The sequence below is a fragment of the Pseudomassariella vexata genome, assembly GCF_002105095.1.
Source record: "Pseudomassariella vexata strain CBS 129021 chromosome Unknown BCR38scaffold_5, whole genome shotgun sequence".
Lineage (NCBI taxonomy): Eukaryota > Fungi > Ascomycota > Sordariomycetes > Amphisphaeriales > Pseudomassariaceae > Pseudomassariella > Pseudomassariella vexata.
In genome coordinates this window covers 75,303-91,816 of record NW_024467960.1, presented here as the reverse complement: position 1 = coordinate 91,816, position 16,514 = coordinate 75,303, and the positions used below count along the sequence as shown (strand labels likewise).

General features: G+C 50.6%; 5 protein-coding genes across 5 annotated transcripts; 1 reads left to right on the top strand and 4 right to left on the bottom strand.

Moving 5' to 3' along the window:
• Positions 1–641: 641 nt before the first annotated feature.
• On the bottom strand, positions 642–1,482 carry BCR38DRAFT_483460 (uncharacterized protein; the record flags this gene model as incomplete). The annotated part of the gene is made up of 3 exons (XM_040863629.1): positions 642–1,022; positions 1,091–1,383; positions 1,446–1,482. The coding sequence occupies 3 exons, from the start codon at positions 1,480–1,482 to the stop codon at positions 642–644; spliced, it is 711 nt and encodes a 236-aa protein (XP_040716743.1).
• A 1,072-nt stretch (positions 1,483–2,554) lies between these two features.
• Positions 2,555–4,417, bottom strand: BCR38DRAFT_165822 (uncharacterized protein). The gene is made up of 3 exons (XM_040853810.1): positions 4,407–4,417; positions 3,257–4,336; positions 2,555–3,183 (listed from the first exon to the last, which is right to left on the bottom strand). The coding sequence occupies exons 2-3, from the start codon at positions 4,116–4,118 to the stop codon at positions 2,759–2,761; spliced, it is 1,287 nt and encodes a 428-aa protein (XP_040716742.1). The 5' UTR covers positions 4,119–4,336; positions 4,407–4,417; the 3' UTR covers positions 2,555–2,758.
• Positions 4,418–6,580: 2,163 nt separating this feature from the next.
• Positions 6,581–7,428, bottom strand: BCR38DRAFT_340151 (putative haloacid dehalogenase-like hydrolase; the record flags this gene model as incomplete). Its single annotated transcript, XM_040855757.1, has 2 exons — positions 6,581–6,707; positions 6,836–7,428. 2 exons carry the CDS (start codon positions 7,426–7,428, stop codon positions 6,581–6,583), a joined length of 720 nt encoding a protein of 239 aa, XP_040716741.1.
• Positions 7,429–9,760: 2,332 nt separating this feature from the next.
• Positions 9,761–11,002, bottom strand: BCR38DRAFT_340228 (uncharacterized protein; the record flags this gene model as incomplete). Its single annotated transcript, XM_040855769.1, has 1 exon — positions 9,761–11,002. One exon carries the CDS (start codon positions 11,000–11,002, stop codon positions 9,761–9,763), a length of 1,242 nt encoding a protein of 413 aa, XP_040716740.1.
• A 1,376-nt stretch (positions 11,003–12,378) lies between these two features.
• Positions 12,379–15,488, top strand: BCR38DRAFT_483457 (uncharacterized protein; the record flags this gene model as incomplete). Its single annotated transcript, XM_040863628.1, has 4 exons — positions 12,379–12,691; positions 12,787–14,010; positions 14,068–14,118; positions 14,167–15,488. The coding sequence occupies 4 exons, from the start codon at positions 12,379–12,381 to the stop codon at positions 15,486–15,488; spliced, it is 2,910 nt and encodes a 969-aa protein (XP_040716739.1).
• Positions 15,489–16,514: the final 1,026 nt, after the last annotated feature.

Below are 16,514 nucleotides of genomic sequence, written 5' to 3'. Positions count from 1 at the left end.
ATTTGAACAATATACTGACTCGGGACCGGCAGATGATATTGCCACCTGCCTTAACCTTGGCTTGACATAGCCTGAAACCGCACAGCTAAACTCCGAAAATTACGTCTTCTTTATCACTCATATGTTTTACATGCGTGCGGAAGACCATGGCAACGAACTCTGGTCTATACCAAGACAATGGGACTTTCATTTTGAGGGTCAGGGTCAGAGTCGGATTTTTGGGGCATTTGATAATCCAGCTTGAGCAGACGTAGAGGAAGCGAGAAGGATGTATACACTCACTGATACTGAAGCAGATATAGTACGATGTCTTGACAAGGGTAGGTATAGTAGTTGCGTGCATACTTCCACGGGCCTGAAGCAGTCATCGACCCTTTTCCTTGAAGTACAAATTTTGGTAGGGTTCTCGCAGAATTATTGGCACACATTGCAAGCATAAAAATTTTTACCTGGTCACAATAAATCGCACAGGCAGAGCCTGTTTGGGTACGCCATGAATCGTTCGTTGCCAAGTTACTACGTATCGAAAAGTATTGATCCTTTACCGAGAGCTACGGCACAAGGTGGGATAATTTTACCTACATAGGTAGTTAAGTATATATTGAACTCCAGATCTTGACGGGATCTTAGATGATTTCGTATCACCCTGCCGATTCGTTGCGTTGGAGAAGTTCCTCCCGGAATTTTTCCAACTCTTGTTCATACTCAAGGTCCTCCGGATCCATCTCCTCGGGGGGATAAAACGCGGCACTTTCCGAATGTCCCAACGTTCCTGTTCCCAGGCCGTAACCGGAGGCATCACCTTCGCCACAGCTTGATCCCACGGTTCCCTCGCCTGCGGGGCCGTCGCCGATGCCTCTTCGTGCTCCGGAGTGACGTCGCATGAACGTGGCCAGAGGCGAAACTCGCAGATGATTGTCCGACCTTGGATGTCTTCCTGGGTCTGCTCCGGCTTCCCAAATTTCTTTTCCATCCAGTGGTCTTCCGTAAGCACTCAGAACCACACGGTCAAATATTGCCAACTAAAATGGTGATGCAATCTAATAAACTCGGAGCCGCGAGGGAGGAAGTGGCCAAACACGTCTTTTACGTTCTCGTACCATGTCCTCCTTACGGAATCGTCTTTGCGCGGTACCAAGAAGGCGGTGAAGGTCACTAGGCCCTCCACATCCGCCGTCGGATAACCATTGACGTGTTCAAAGGTGAGAAACCGCGACGGCGCCGGCGGTGACGACGATGAAGCATTGTTCAAGGTCAGGTATCTCAGTGCTGAGCCGGACTCGATAGAGACTTGCAAGTTGTCGTTCTCGGGGAGGCTCTGCAGAAACTCTGAGCAGGCAGGAGAGGACTGGAAATTCTTCAAGTCATCCAGCGTACGCCAGACTAGTTTTACGACAGGTCAGTTAGGAAATATGCAATCGCTTTCCTATGCCGATGACACTCACCAATAATGTAGGCAGCCTGCTCAGGGTTTCCGACCATTCTTCCCAGCGATACCTTCCGGACACCTGTCAGACCTTATAAATACCTCATTCTACAACGAGTGGGTCCCTCGTCTTTTGACGGTCAATTTGGTCCAACAACTCTCCCAAACTCTCTACTAAAGACTCCCTAGATAACACTACCCCTAGGGCTACTTACGCGGTATATAGACAGCTTAAGACAGGTATAGGCTATTTGAAGTCTTAATACCTTAAGCTAGGTGATATCCCCGATAGTAGGTGTAGTTGCGGTTACTATAACCAAAATACTGCCCACTTGATTCTCTACTATATACTGTATAGTGTAGTAGGGCAAGGCCGGACATTAGTTAAAATGAAATAACAGGGGATGGTCTATCTTTCTTTTCGCCACGTTTTTTTCGAGATCAATTTTATTTGAAGAATCAACAACTTTCTTTTCACATAGCTGCGGGCACCGAAGATATAAGAAGAAGAGAGAGCAAGGCAGTTTGTCACTTTTCACCTTCCCTACCAGCCAGTCTTTTCGTTCAGTTCATTCCTCATATTCAGATAGCACTTTTATTCTCTAAATAATTTCTCTCACCCTAACTTTGACTATGACGACCACAGAAGTTCTGTCTTGGTCTGACAAACGCCCTACCCGAAAGTAAACCCCTCCCCCAAACCCTGTTGTTACAAAAGACACATTCGACCAACCTGCGAACCCAGAGTCACAAAACGAGCAACAGCTTCGCTGCTGCAATCAATGTAACGAGAGACGTCTGATAAGATGGAAAGCGTCTATTCAGGTGCCGTCCTAACAGCGTGCTGGGTGGTAGGCATATCCTCCTGACCGCCGATTTCTTGCAACCTTCACCAACAGCGGATCTCAAGTAAGCTACGGTCATGGAGTTATCGGAGCAGATAGAAAGCGCCTGCTTCTAAGCGTCAGGGAACATTGACGAATCGAATGAATAATTCCCGTTCGTTTTATTCAAAGCTTCCGTAACAATGTCAGGGGTGTTTAAGCCACCCGAAAAAATTATAGAAGATTCTGCTATGTACGCTTTGACAGTCGTCCTCTTTATTCTGTTTACGAGTGTCCGGATCCTCCGCCATCTGCTTGTAAGCGACTATCGTTTGAAAACAAACATCACAAGGCCTTGCGTTTCTAGCTGCGAATAGGGTACCAAAACCGATAGTAAGATGCCCATTTACGGTGGACCTATCCGCGGTTGAGATTCACAGGGTGCTCAAGTGGTAAAGGAAACGGAGGCCCCAACATGCGGAGACATGTTTTCCGAATACACATCGTCTTATACACTATCGAAATTTATCTCTCCAATGTCCACCGTTAATCGTGCCCGCCGTAACGACTCCGTAACCTGTTTGCCAATCCGCTCCCCGACTTCCTGTACGTCCTCATCGATTTGGTTCTGCATTGTGATGCGTTCGGCCAGGAGAGCGTCCTCAACTCGTGCATCAACACTTTCGAACAACTCCTGACGATCCTCGGAGGCCAGGCGGTACACTGGATCGCGGTCGATAGCGTACGCAATTATGTCGACGCGCTTGTCCATCTGCTCGACGCGCGTGTGCAGGGCTTCTATACGAGCAGACATGTGAATAAGCTGGGAGAGAATGTTTTTGAGTAGTATAGGCGAAGAAGGAGAGGGTGGCATGGCCTTGCGATCACTGGCGGTGGGGCTTGTCTCTATGCGCCGCCGTTTTATGCCTACGCCTGGGGCTTTGCGTGTTAGTTACTTATGCTGAAGAAAATGGGATGTCGTAAGTGCGTGATGGGATTCTCGTACCCGAGGTTGAAGCCTGCTGGTTACAACTAGACTCAAGTTGGCCGTACGCCGGAGGCGGGGTAGGTCCAACTTCGGCACTGCACCCTTCCACTCCATCGGCCCCTTTTTTACAATCAGCCGCGGCATTCTCCTCCCTTGATGAGATACCGGAGACGTCGATGATCTGGCCTCCATAGCCAGTATACAAGGGAGCAAGGCGGGCACGTTCAGTATCCGTTGCCGGGCGGTTGTGTGTGCTTGATGATGAGAAAACACGGGTGAGCAAAGCCAGGTCTTCGTGGGGCAAAGCTCCGCGGTTGAAGTAGACGGTGAAACAGGTTGCTCGGGCCAGAGCCTGGATTGCATCCAACAATTCCTGCGTTGCCGGTTTGGAGGCGAGAGGGACGCCTTTGGGGACGACGAGCGCCGGCGGACGTTTCATCGAGAAGCACAGCGACTGAGGATTCGGTTCCTTGAGCGTTGTCTGCGCTACGTGTGCTGCACCATGATTGTTGTTGCGCTCCAGTGTGACGGTATCAAGTTCCTCCGGGTATATGAATAGATACACGGACTGCTTGTTGGTCGCGCACCTCCGGTGCCTCAAAAAGACGGAACCGCGCAGTCGGAAGAAGGCTGTATTCGTCTTATCTTGGGGTGAGAAGTCTACGTGCACATCCAACGTCAGCCCACCGAGGCTTTGCTTCTGGCCGTCGGTGTCGGTCCAAGATACCAGAGTGTTGAGCCTAGCCAGGTGTATGCTGCGGGCCTGTTCTTCCTCTTGTTCCTTCTGTTCCTCTTGTGAGCTGGAGCTTATGTAGGACGCAGTCGAGTCGTCGTCATCGAGGAGTGAGTCCACCATTGTCGAACTAGAACACGTTAGCATTCCGGTTCAACGCAGCAGAAATGAACTTCATGAGCATCGCGTGGAGACTCAGGTGCATATTGATCCATCCCAAGAAGACACCACCATAATCGTGAATATTCAGCGTATACTGAAGCACAAAATGAAAGGAAGAATGAAAGGTCCTGCCGTCTGGGCTTGACGACAGCAGCGCTCTCCAACAAGTTTCCGCAACGGAGGCACAACAGATAGAGCAAGGCAGAGAGTGTAGCGTGACATTCTCTGCCTTACGCGATGGCAACGCATCGCTACTCTACTCGGTCGCGCGGCCTACCAAAGCCCCGGTCATTTCAGCAGGCGCACCTGATGAGTATGGTTCCGGCATTTCCAGGCTTTGGCTGCGGTTGACTTGCCGTTGAGCAGCTGTCGTCGAGCAGAACAGGAACGGGCCAATCCACGCAAGCAGAGCTTTCTGCCCACGTGGAATAGCCCCCAGGAGCACTATCAGACTGACCCGTTTTCAGGGGGCGATGCATAGGGGACTGCCGTCGATGGGAGACTGTCATTGTCGTCATGATTGTGATGCATATGTCCAGCGTTGTGGTCTACCATGGCGGAGGCGGCAGTGAGGCGAATCAAATGAAGTCGAGTCAGTTGACATTGAACCATAAGTAAGCGGGTAAAGTCGGTGGCTGAATGAAGGACTTTGGAAGGTGCTATGCACGGGCCAAATACGCCACAGTGGCTCCAAAAGGATCTGTGCCATTTTTAGATCGACTGAGCCGAGCCGAGCTGAGTGGAGAGAATTTGAGGGCATTGAGGGATTCATCCCTCAGATGATGACTCTGTACAGATCCTGTATTGGTTACGATGATCGATGCGCAGTGTGATGTGTGTATTGACTGCTCGGAGTGCTCTGTAAGAAGTTACATCTAAGGTAGGTAGGCAGGTGCCGACCTTTTTATCTACACAAGCGATTTCACTGCCTTAGGCATCACCTCAGGCACCACCTCAGGCACACATATGGCGCTCAATCCCACAGGCATGACTAATTAGGTGAGGTGGGGCTCGAGCCTGAACTGCCTAGCCAATTGCGTCATTTGGATTTAGCAGTGATGTAGAGAGTGAGAATAATAACAAGAACATAGAAGTACAGGTAGGCGCCTCTATAGCAAATAGAAGCGGACCCGGGGTAATGAAAGCAGGTTTGGAACCGAATTCCGAGTTGTCGTTAGACCTATTTGGCGTATCACTCATCCAGTCCAGTCCGTCGTTTTCTACTTGAATATTGTCCATCTTGACGCTCAGGTCAGGGTTTCTGAAAGGATAGAGCTATCTTGGTGTTCTGAACAAAGGACGAGCCGTAAGAGAAAGGGAGATGTGTTTCTCAAGAGTATGTCTCTAAATCAGAACTGTTTAATGGAAGCGGGAAACGGGAAATAGAGGGTTAATAGGGATATGCAGCATTCAAAAATAACAACCAGGGCGTAAAAACAACACTAAGTATGCTCCTTGCAAAATAGTAGCATATTCCAGATATATACCTGGAATTTGGTAATTTTTCTGATTCTCAGAAACTGTTAACACATAAACCTTTCAGTCCCTGAACCTGTTTTCGCTATCCCAGCCAGGAATACAGGCATTGCCAGTAGCTAGACGAAGGATTCTCTACAAGTGTAGTATCGTCCAAAAGAAAGATTGAATTCATCTGTCTGTATCTCCAATTTGAACAAAGTTCCAGGCTCTTCTAGTAGGTTGCTTTCTATAGCAGCAACTATAGCAATCTTGTGCATTACTCGTAGTAGGTTTAGTAATAGAGATTACTCTTTCTTTGTTCATTCCATCTCTTAAGCTAATACTCTAGCTGCACCTTCTGTATCTAGGTAGCCACAATGGGATCGACAGAGCACGGTTCGGGGTTTTGGAGAGGAGAGGATCGCCTGGCCACCTGCGACTTGGCTCACCATCGTGACGGCTTTCGCAACACCGCTCAGATACGCTTTTTGGCCGCCTAGTGTGCCTGAACTTGACGAGCCTGGTGAGAGGGACAAGAATAGAGCGAGGAATAGAGACTGCAAGCGGGCTTTATGGGGTCATGGGGAATCGTAAGTCTACAAGCTCGTTGTGGCGTATTCAGTAATACTGCTTGTCTGGAGCCTATGGAGTTCGTAAGAGCAAAGCAGATATTCATAGGTGAAGTTTCACACAAATAAATCCAGGGCGCTGGGCTCAAGCTGGTTCGTCCTGTAGCTCATGAGTAAAGTTTTATCGACATTGTATAGTATCTGCTCATATTCTGAGCCGGGGCTTATCATCTGAAAAACTAAATATACAATGCAAGCAATCGATTATATGATTAAAACACATGCAACTTTTCCTGTGACCTACACGATATTCTTCCCAGTAGCACACTTTATAGTCAGCTGACTCCTTATTTTGCAGCTCCCGAATGTTCACTGTTTACAAACTATAATTTCACTGATTTATATGGATGATTCAAAGCTTCACGCACTTCTAGGCGGCTCGTCGTTTTCCAAATCGAGTATTGTGATCACCCCTTTCAGGGAGCTTACAGCAAAATTTGGGATTAACTTCTCGCATTCGACTCTATTTCCATAGCCGTACCTACACCTGTGCATCTCTCTGTATTAGTCCATGTTATTTGCAACGCGTATCAGGAGGGAAGACTGCGATGTGCAGAGCTCACTACCCCCAAGACACAAGGTGAAGGAAAACCAAAGACTTGCAGAGTCACTCACCAGACAGACCTAGCTCTGATATTCGCCGCAAACTTGATATCCGTCATTGTGTCGCCTACGACCAGCACCGATGCAGGATCGAAATCACCATGACCCCTTGCTTTAAGGGCTGGCAGCAGCACATTGACGTAGCTTCCAGAATCCGGTTTCCGCGTCGCACCTGGTGTTTTGTCGCCGATAATCAGATCTTCGGGAATGGAGTTTTCCATGCCGTTGTTCTTGAGCGCCGTCGAAACGGCCGCCACGCCTTTGTTGCTTATGATTGCAGCCAGGATTCCTCGCTGCCTTAGCGCCGTGAGAAGCTCCTTTGTGCCAGTGAATGCCGCAATCAGGGGCTGCCCATGCTTAGCGTATATCGCACGATAAGTCGCCGTCCATTTCTCCTCGTCCAAAGATGATGGGTCGGGGTGAAGCGATTTGAAAGTCTGCATCAGACCAGCCCCGCTAGATATGAGCCGATGCACCTTGGGCTCAGAGGGCGCCTTAGAGGGGAGCAACGCATCAAATGTGAGCTTGATGCAGTGCGAGATGGACCTCTGCGTGTCGAACAGGGTGCCTTCGAAGTCAAAGATGACGAGCTTGACTGACGGCATTTTTGCTGTATCCGTATGAGGTGATCTGGGAACGAGGAAAAAAGACCGAGCCTTTTTGATGGTCTTCATTCTTTTTTGAGGCGCAGCGGCATGGTAGCTCTGGATCTGGAGGACGTCCAAGAGCTCGCTTGGAAACAATCAGTACAAGGGTATTATTTGATGGCGCGGTCTGAGGCCCGAGGCGCAATGCTAGGCAAAAGTGTCAGGTAAGAGGGTCGTATTCGGTATAATATACCGAAAGAGTTGATGATGTGTAGTAAACGCGGTTCCTCAGACTTACAAGCTAAGAACAAAATGTACTTTTAGTACGGAATACTCGAGTATTAAATGTCCACCCAACATGTCGATAGTTCATAAAACCCCGTGTCGGGCTAAATCGACGTGGCCGCATTTTCTGCAGGATACCCACAGTCTCCGCTATCAATATGCCCGGACCGCTCTTCTACCCACTTGCAGGTGACGATGAATCCGGAATGTATGGACGATGGGCAGGGATGAGAGGCAGGGGTTGCAGAATGGGGCTGAATGGAATGACCGTGTCCTACAACATCAGTCGAGCAAACAATAACCATAGGGAGTTGTTCTTTTTTTATATACATGAAACGGTGGCGGAAACACATGTGGCGGGTAGAAATAACGTACTATCTCTAGGATGCAGGTGGCAGAACCCCCCGAATTTCGTGTCTATCTGTTCATCAATTTGGTCGTTATACCCCACAATAGATACGAACTTAAGGTACATCATGATTCGTGTAGATGATGACTTGACATCCAACTCCTCTAGGTATAGTATCAATACCTGGTCCTGTGTTCCTCAGGGACTTCGTTGTGAGGATCGACCATTAGCACTGGCGAAAAGGTTACAGCACAGGAGCAATGTGCGCCACTGTTGAATCTGCTTTTACAGACTTAAATGCGGGCTTGTCCGAACCGAAACGGGTACCAGCCACGAATCGTGGAGGATTTTGATGAGAGCAACAGGGCTTCGTATCTTTGAGCAGTGAAACAAGGTCAGCAATGGCGACCACCGTGAGAGGTGGGTGTCAGATTTTGATGGCAATGGCTGGCAGGGAGCGGAGGAGAAGATGCAGTCAGAGAAGACTTGACCACTGCAGTCGTTTCATGGGGTTGACGCTACTATAAAGGGCTATGTATTTTGCTTGATATTACACTATTAATTGGTTCTCCCCCCCTTATAGTATGTTTATATCCTTATATACTTGGGTTAAAATCTAGAACCAAGCTTGCTCTGTTGGATGATTTGTGAAGTTGCTACCGGAAACAACAGCCACCGTGGTCTTCTTGATAATGTTAAACTTGACAGGCACCCTTTCGCCACCACGTTTTCAAGAAAGTCTTTGTCAATAGCTCAATTGTAGAAGATAAATTAGTACCACGAGAAGGGCATTTGCCCTGAAGCATAAGCACCGAGTAGCCCTTTGAAGCGTTTCTCAGGATCATTACGCAAAACTTGTCATCCTGGAGTACGTGGGAGTTTGTCATTATTAGAATGTGAGCCTGTCCCTGTTATTATTCGGACATGGCTTGGGCAGAGTTTTATTGTGTCTTTCTGCACCTTATTGCTTTTACTACGAAGTTGATGCATCCTGTTTCAATACACATCCCATATTGTACGCCCTAACTCTGATTACGACCAGCTACACGCCTACATCATTACAAGTCTCCTCGGGAAATAATAATGCTAAACTATGCCTCACTATTCACTTGTGCCTCTATTGATCATGTTGCATTGATTGCAGCATTGTCTTCCAATGAGATTGAAGTGGACCTACAACCATGTTGTCTCGAGGCTTCAGCACCTATCAACCTCCCGTGTGTGCTTGTGGTTCCTCGTTCCATATCTCAAACCTACGCCCAGCACACCTAGTTTGTTCTCTCCGAAGCCTTCATGGCCTGCCCTAGTCCCGTTTGTCTGCCTCGCTGCAGGCGCCATGTCGAGTATTCAATTAACTCCACTCTTAAATATCCCCATGAGATAACCACCTGATAACTCAGACATTATCGGAATGCAAACATACGTGACGTGTTTGGTTCAACGTCTTGCCTGGACGGATTATTGCTTGCCTGGTAATCGCACTGGACCATGGCTTGTTCCTCTTCATACATAATATTCGACGTACACTGCCCATTGACAGCCCACCACATTGTCAATCAGGTCAGTGGACATACATTTGAGCATAACATTGTAACCCTCCTAGCAGCACTCTGAGCAACTCCTAAAACGCCATTCCCATGCCGGATATATCTCTAAAGTTCATGAACACGTACGCCGATTGGCTCAATTTTGCATCTCAATATTCTCAACCTCATCTCATGCAGGCAACCCAGTTTTGGTTCTCAGGTCCAGTAGTTCTGATGGATCCAGCTTTGTGTTGCTGTTCCAAGCGAAGAAGGTTTTCGAAATAAACTCCTTCACCCACGACGCTTCATCATTTTGCCCGACTTCCTTCAATCTACTGACAGTATCTGTGCCCAGGACTATCATCCTTGTAGGATATTTGCTAGACGAATTTGCTTTCGCCTTTTCAACTGCTCTTGCGATCCTGCCATTATCGTGAAGATAGTTGACCGCTGATGAGTGGTCCGGATTTGAGGGGTGGAGTAGCTCTAAATGAGCAAGATCAAGTTGTTGGCGAAATGGTCGTCCCATATCAACAAACAGGTCAAACAGAGGTGCCGATGGTTTAGGATGTTTCCAAGCCTCTACGGTTGATTTCCACGAGAGGCGAAGCCAATTCGTTTTCACGTGATTTGCGACGGCTAGATTTTCCATCGGCAGAGTCTGATTCGCCCGAATAATGGAAGAGTAGGCAGTGTCAAGGGGCAAGCCTTCCCCTGTCATGCTGCTGCCTATCACCGTCCTTGCGAGCAGCTGCGCCATCAAAAGTTGTGCTTGTTCGTCTACTTGGGTAGTGGCAAGTCGGACTCCAAGCCTTGAAATCCACGTCCAAACGATCTCTTGAAGCCCTTCAGCCTGCAGAAATGGAACCAGCACTCTCATGAGGCCCGAGTAAGGCACGGATAGAAAGTCAACACGATTCTCCAGCCCGGATGCGCGAAGCCATTTCACTACACGAAGCCCCGCGCCTGACGCGGCCATGCCTTGCTCGATGTCCAGCGTAGAGGATTTTTCGATGTCAAGTTTCACAGCCGCCAAGAAGCCAGCCGCACGCCGGGGGGTCATCATGCCCCGAGATACTGCATGATCGAAGACATCTGTGGGATTGTGTCGCGGCGCAGCGCGGTTCAGCGCAACAGGGTCGTGGCGTGGGTGGGAGAAGAGAGGATTCGACAGAATCGACTCCAAATGTAGGTCGGTCGGGTGATGTTTCTGAGTTGTATCCTTAGTGTTGCCGGTGGGGTGGTCGTGCCGAGATGGAGACGGTGTTTCTGAAGGCTGCCATGGGTGCTCCTTATCTAGGTTCTTCCGGAATGAGGTTGTAATCTGTTTCAGCAATTGCTGAGATTCTCGGCGGTTTAGAGGAAGCGGGTGGTGAATCTGTGGCAGCAAGCCCTTCTTGAGCGAATTGAGGACGGATGTTCGGGCGACCATGATGACGATGGCACTCTGCGGCCGGTCGGGTGTTATGGCTGAAGAGCTTGATTGCGTCTTTCTGATTAGCACCACATATTCGCAGGCCTCGCGAGGTGAAAAGCTTCTGTCCTAATTGAGCAGTTAAATGTGCAGGCCAAGAGTTTTTCCAACGTCATCACCATGAGAGGTAGTCGGCACTATGGTACCGTTGCTCAAGAGTAGAGCCTCGATCGCGACTCATCTCCAATTCGTGGTGGAGCTCTCTATTTTAGCTAGGTTACCGGTAGATAAGTACTCCGCAACAATAATCCGGCCCGAAGATTTAATTGCGGAGCTCGTTCCTGATTCATGTCATGCGACTTAGCTGACATTGATCGACCCCAGAAATTCAAAACCTGCCCAGCAAGAGGAGGCAGTATATGTACATGATTATCGCACGACCTCAGGTGCAAATGGGCTGGTGCTTTTGGTGTGCAAGACCGAACTGGAGGGTGACTGGACTTCAACTTGATCTTATAATGCTGACAACGTAGACGTTGTGTTCCGTCAAGATTTGGCATTCTTCTAAGTTCCGATTAAATTTCCAAGAAGCGTCCACCCAAGTATCAGCTGATGTAGTGTAACATAGTCGAAACAGGTACTGGGTAATTGACAGCATACTCCGGTGCTGAGAAGGTCGACATGAGAAGCGAATATCTAACCAAGTGACCCGTAGAAAGCAGTTTGGAAGTATAGATACTCCATCGCGATCTGGACGGAAAGGTGGGCTAGGCTGGCTGGGGATTCAAGCATTTTGATTGGTCTCCAAAAGCAATGTAAAAAAAACCTAGCAAGCACACCGGGTAGGTAACTACTGGAACAAACGCCATCAGGCATCGCTGCAGCGCCTCTCAGCTCTACTGTCGTTCTAAAAGAGAAGCTACGAATTGGAACATTGAATTCACCTGCCATATCTGCTGTGGGCTCAGATAGCGGAGACTGGAGCATTCGAGATTCGTCAAATATTCTTTCTGTCTTCACAAGATTTTCCCCAGCTCTTGTCTCAATACAAACAGTGCAAGCACCAACAACTATTTTTTGTTTGGTTGCATCTTTCACATAGCATTGTCACGAGACGAGCCTGGGCCGCCTGCAGCTCCTGCGCGTTCTTGACACGCCCACTTTGCGAAAAGTCAGCCTCAATTCGGCTTCCTCCCTTGACCGTGACCTTTCTCACCTCTACACCCCATTCTACCGACCAACCATCTAACTTAATTCATCCACCATCAGACGCCTCTCCCCTGCCCGACACTGCATCGACATTTTGACTGCCGATTTGATCAGCACCATCGCCATCCCTTCCAGAAAGGGATTCATCCACATCACACACTACACCACACACATCACTCTCAGCAATGTCTGAGGTGCAAGCACGATCCCAGGCCCCGACCTCTCGCGGTAGAGGCGGTGGTCGAGGGGCCCGAGGCGGTTTTGGTGGCGGGCGACCGAGCAATAACAGACGAGCCAACGGCGATAAGCTGGCCACATCAGCAACAGACTCCCCTACCCTCGATGACGATGGCGACGTGGGCCAACTCAGAAAGCAGTACGGCGGCAAGCTTGAAACCATCAAGGAACTCTTCCCCGACTGGTCTGATGCCGACATTCTCTATGCATTGCAAGAGACGGATGGCGACGTTGAAGTCGCTGCCACCCGAATCGCCGATGGTGCGTTTTCCCGGTCCACCTTCCCTCTACTTTGATGTGTTCTCTAGCTTCTTGAAGTATACGTGACCTGATGCTAACCTACCGCTCAATCACAGGCTCTATCTCACAATGGGGTGAGGTCTCGAAGCCCAAGAAGACTTCTAAGCCAAAGGCTAAGGACTCGGCTGTTTCGACTGGCTTGACGGAGACATCTGGTAACAGCAGACTGGCCCGAGGTAGTCGCTCAGACGGCGGACGAGGTGCTCGTGGTGCTCGTGCCAGCGAGCGAGCTCGTGGTGGTAGAGGCAGAGGTGCTGCCTTGACGACTACCAACGGTCAACGATCCAAAGAGAACCAACAGCTCTCTGTGCCTACCGATGAGTCGTCTGGCTGGGGCAACGCCACATCTCCCGACGATGCGCCTACGAATGAATGGGGAACCACTGGTTGGGGCACCACAGACACTACCACTACTGCCAACACTACCTCAGACTCTCCTCCTGCCGCCCCGCCTGCCACCGCTCCTACTACCGAGAACACTGGTCCGAAGCCGAAGACCTGGGCCAGTATGTTGAGACAGTCGACCGCTCCAAAGCCCGCCGCCGTATCTAAGCCCAAGGAGCCTGCTGCCCCCAAAGCTGCCGAACCCACCGAGTCGCTCCCTGCTGCCGAACCTGCCCCTGCCGAGGCCGAACCGACGGTCGAAGATACACCTGAAGAGCCAGCCGAGCAAGAGCCTGCCCCCGCAGTACCGGTCACCGCCGAGGCGCCGAAGATTGTCGAGCCGGAGGTCGCTCTACCCCCGCCCGAAGACGATCTCACCAAGGGTAACCTCGCGCAATTGCCCGACGAGTCTCATCCTCCAGGCACAGCTACTGCCGCAAGCACTGCTACTGACTCGTGGGATCCCCGCTCTGCGCCAATCAACGCAAATGCAACTCCTATCTCAGCATCACAAGCTCAGCACCAAGCCACGCGTCCGGTTTCTAGTGGCTTTGTCGCCACCGCCCTAAAGGCGACAGAACGCCCCATTCGTATCCCCAGCTACCAACGACGGCTGCTCGAACAGGAAGAGGCAGTTCGTATGCCCGGCAACCGTGAAGTCGACCGAGCCGCTGTGCAATTCGGTGCCTTCAGCCTGAATGGAAACGATGACGATATTGATGGAGATCGGGAAGAGGCCGAGACTCGAGCTCAACCACCATCTGACTCGCCCATTCAACCCCGTGCCTCCCTTCCGCCCGTCGCCCAACCATCCGCTTTACCTGAGGCGTTCCCTGCCGCCGCCGCGGCGGCTCCAAAGCCTGCCACTTCCCTGCCGCAACCAACCGGCGCAGCTGGTAATAAAACCCCTTTCACAATGCACAGCAAGAATAGTCGCACTGATCAATCGTCAGCAACCCCCGTAGCTACTCCTACCGGCCCTTCTGCCGCCACGGCTGCACCAGGTATGTCGCGATATCCTCAACCCATAGTGCCCACTGACATGTACCCAGCGCCTCAAGCGCCAGCAAGCAACCAGCAGTTCGGACGCTTCGGCCAGACTAACACTCAGGACCAAGCCTCATTCCCCCAAAAACCATATGACAGCTTCGGTCAGCAGAACCCCGTCACCTCGGCCGGTGGTTTTGACAGCTTCCCGGCACCCACCAGCCAGGCGCCAAGTCAGCCCGGAGCCGGCGCATTCAGCTCCGCACCAAGCGATTACTCTAACTACTACACAGCTGACCCACAGTCTCGCAACCCATATAACAACTACTACGGTGCGCAACAGTACGGCCAGCAACATGCTGGACAGGGCCATACTGAAGGACCGAACGCCCAGCAACGAGGGTTCGGTGGCTACAATGCCTCCCAGAGCAATGATAATCTTAGCCAATATCCTCAGAGCGCTGCCCCACAGTCTCGATACGGAGCTGCTGCGGCAGCTTCGGATGTCCAGAACAGTGGTCACAATACTCCCAATCCCACCAACCAGACCCCGCATCAGCAACAGCCGCAAGCTGCTCAGAACAATGGCCCCCAATCTGGTCTGCACCAGCAACCTCCCGCTGGCTCGTACCCTTACGGCCACCCTTACTACAACAGCCCCTTCTACGCTCAATACATGAATTCGGCTTACGGTGCCGGGTATGGACAAGGTGGATATGGTCAAGGCCCCTACGGTGGCAAGGGGGGTGTCTACGGACAACACCAGTACGGAATGTCTCACCAATCGCCGTACGACCACAGCTCTTCGCCTGCTACCAGCGGCTTTGGACAACCCTCTCTTGCGGGCCGTGACAGTGGCATCGCCTCTAGCATCGAAAACTATGGCCGTGCTGGCTCAGCTCAGTCCGGCGCGCAAGGTCTTGGCAACAGCGGATTTGGCGGGTCACACGATGCCTTCGGGCGAGCTGGATCGTCTTATCAATCCCAGGCAGGACAGGGTTTCAACGGTCCCAACGCCCAGGCTGGCTCTGCGAGTGACGACCTCAAGCCCTATGGCGACGCGAAAGCAGCTGGTGGTCCAAGCCCTTCGCTCGCCGCCGCTGCTCGTCCAGGCTCCGCTGCGAATAACACCCCTGGCCAATCTGGTCTTCCCCCGCCCCAGTCGGGCGCACAGGGAATGGGTGGCTATGGCGGATATCCCAGCCATTTGCAAAGCCACGGTCTGCACGGAAACCAAACCGGCGCCACTGGCTACGGTCTAGGGGGAGCTGGCGGGCAGGGTCACGCCAGCAGCCCGTATGGCAACTACGGTGGCTACGGCGGCAACCAAGGTTTTGGAAACTACGGCGGCCGACAGCAGCAGGGTGGTTGGGGCAACAATTACTAGAGCGAGTCTGCAAAAACACTCGTATCGGAAATGCAACAGGGAACCCCCGATCAACCCACAAATCGGGATCGATTCATGCGTCTGGATGTCCAACGAGAGTCTATCATCAATAACCGCCAGTATCTTCCATAATTGCCGTCCAGTTTGGTAAGGTGTCTGGAACAAATTCAACCCTACCGTGCGATCAATCTTCCAAGCCCCGTTTCTGCCGACTCATACGAAAAAGCGAAATCACAACGAGACCAACCACAGTCTGGAGGAGCTGGGTATCGCTCTTCACTTGACGCTTGACTAGGGGGATGCACTAATGAAAATGGACATGAAAAGTTTCTGCACCAGGGCTTTCTATTTTGCTCTGTACTGCGAAAAGGTTTGATTCTAGCGGATCTCTTCACTGGAGGAGAGGTCAAAATGAACGTGTACGATGTTACCAGAAGATACTCTGATTTTTCCTTCATGGTTCCCTCAAGGGTAAGGGAAGGTCTCGGCTCTTGTCGCGTTACGTACGCTTTGTGTCTCTATGCATCCTAGGGTAGGTTATGCTCAAGAGACTCGCACTAGGAATAGGATGATACCGAAAAGAAATGCTTTTCATTTGGCTGTGTACACACATTTTACTTGTGTCTCGTGTCCCAGAAGCCTTTGTCTTAATATCGGCACATTATGGCTGTGGTCTATGCACCCCTCCCAGTCTTGACCTTTATTACTTGCTACGCTCGATCCTTTAGGTTGATCGACACTTGGCTATTTACATCAATAGCCATTCGAGGTCCAAACGCTACTTGGAGTACCAACCCATACCCATTTATTACTTGTATGCTCGGAAGATCTGTATCATGATCGATTAATTCCGTCTGTCCGTGTTTCCTCGACTCGTAGCTACTATGCGACTCAAATGGTCGAATTTAACTTCGGTGTGATCACACTCGAACACGTATATGTAATCCCACAGACAGTTGATTTGGACCCAAATCCCATAATGTAAGACTCTTTTTTTCTCAATTTGCCTGTTCATACTTTGAAAGG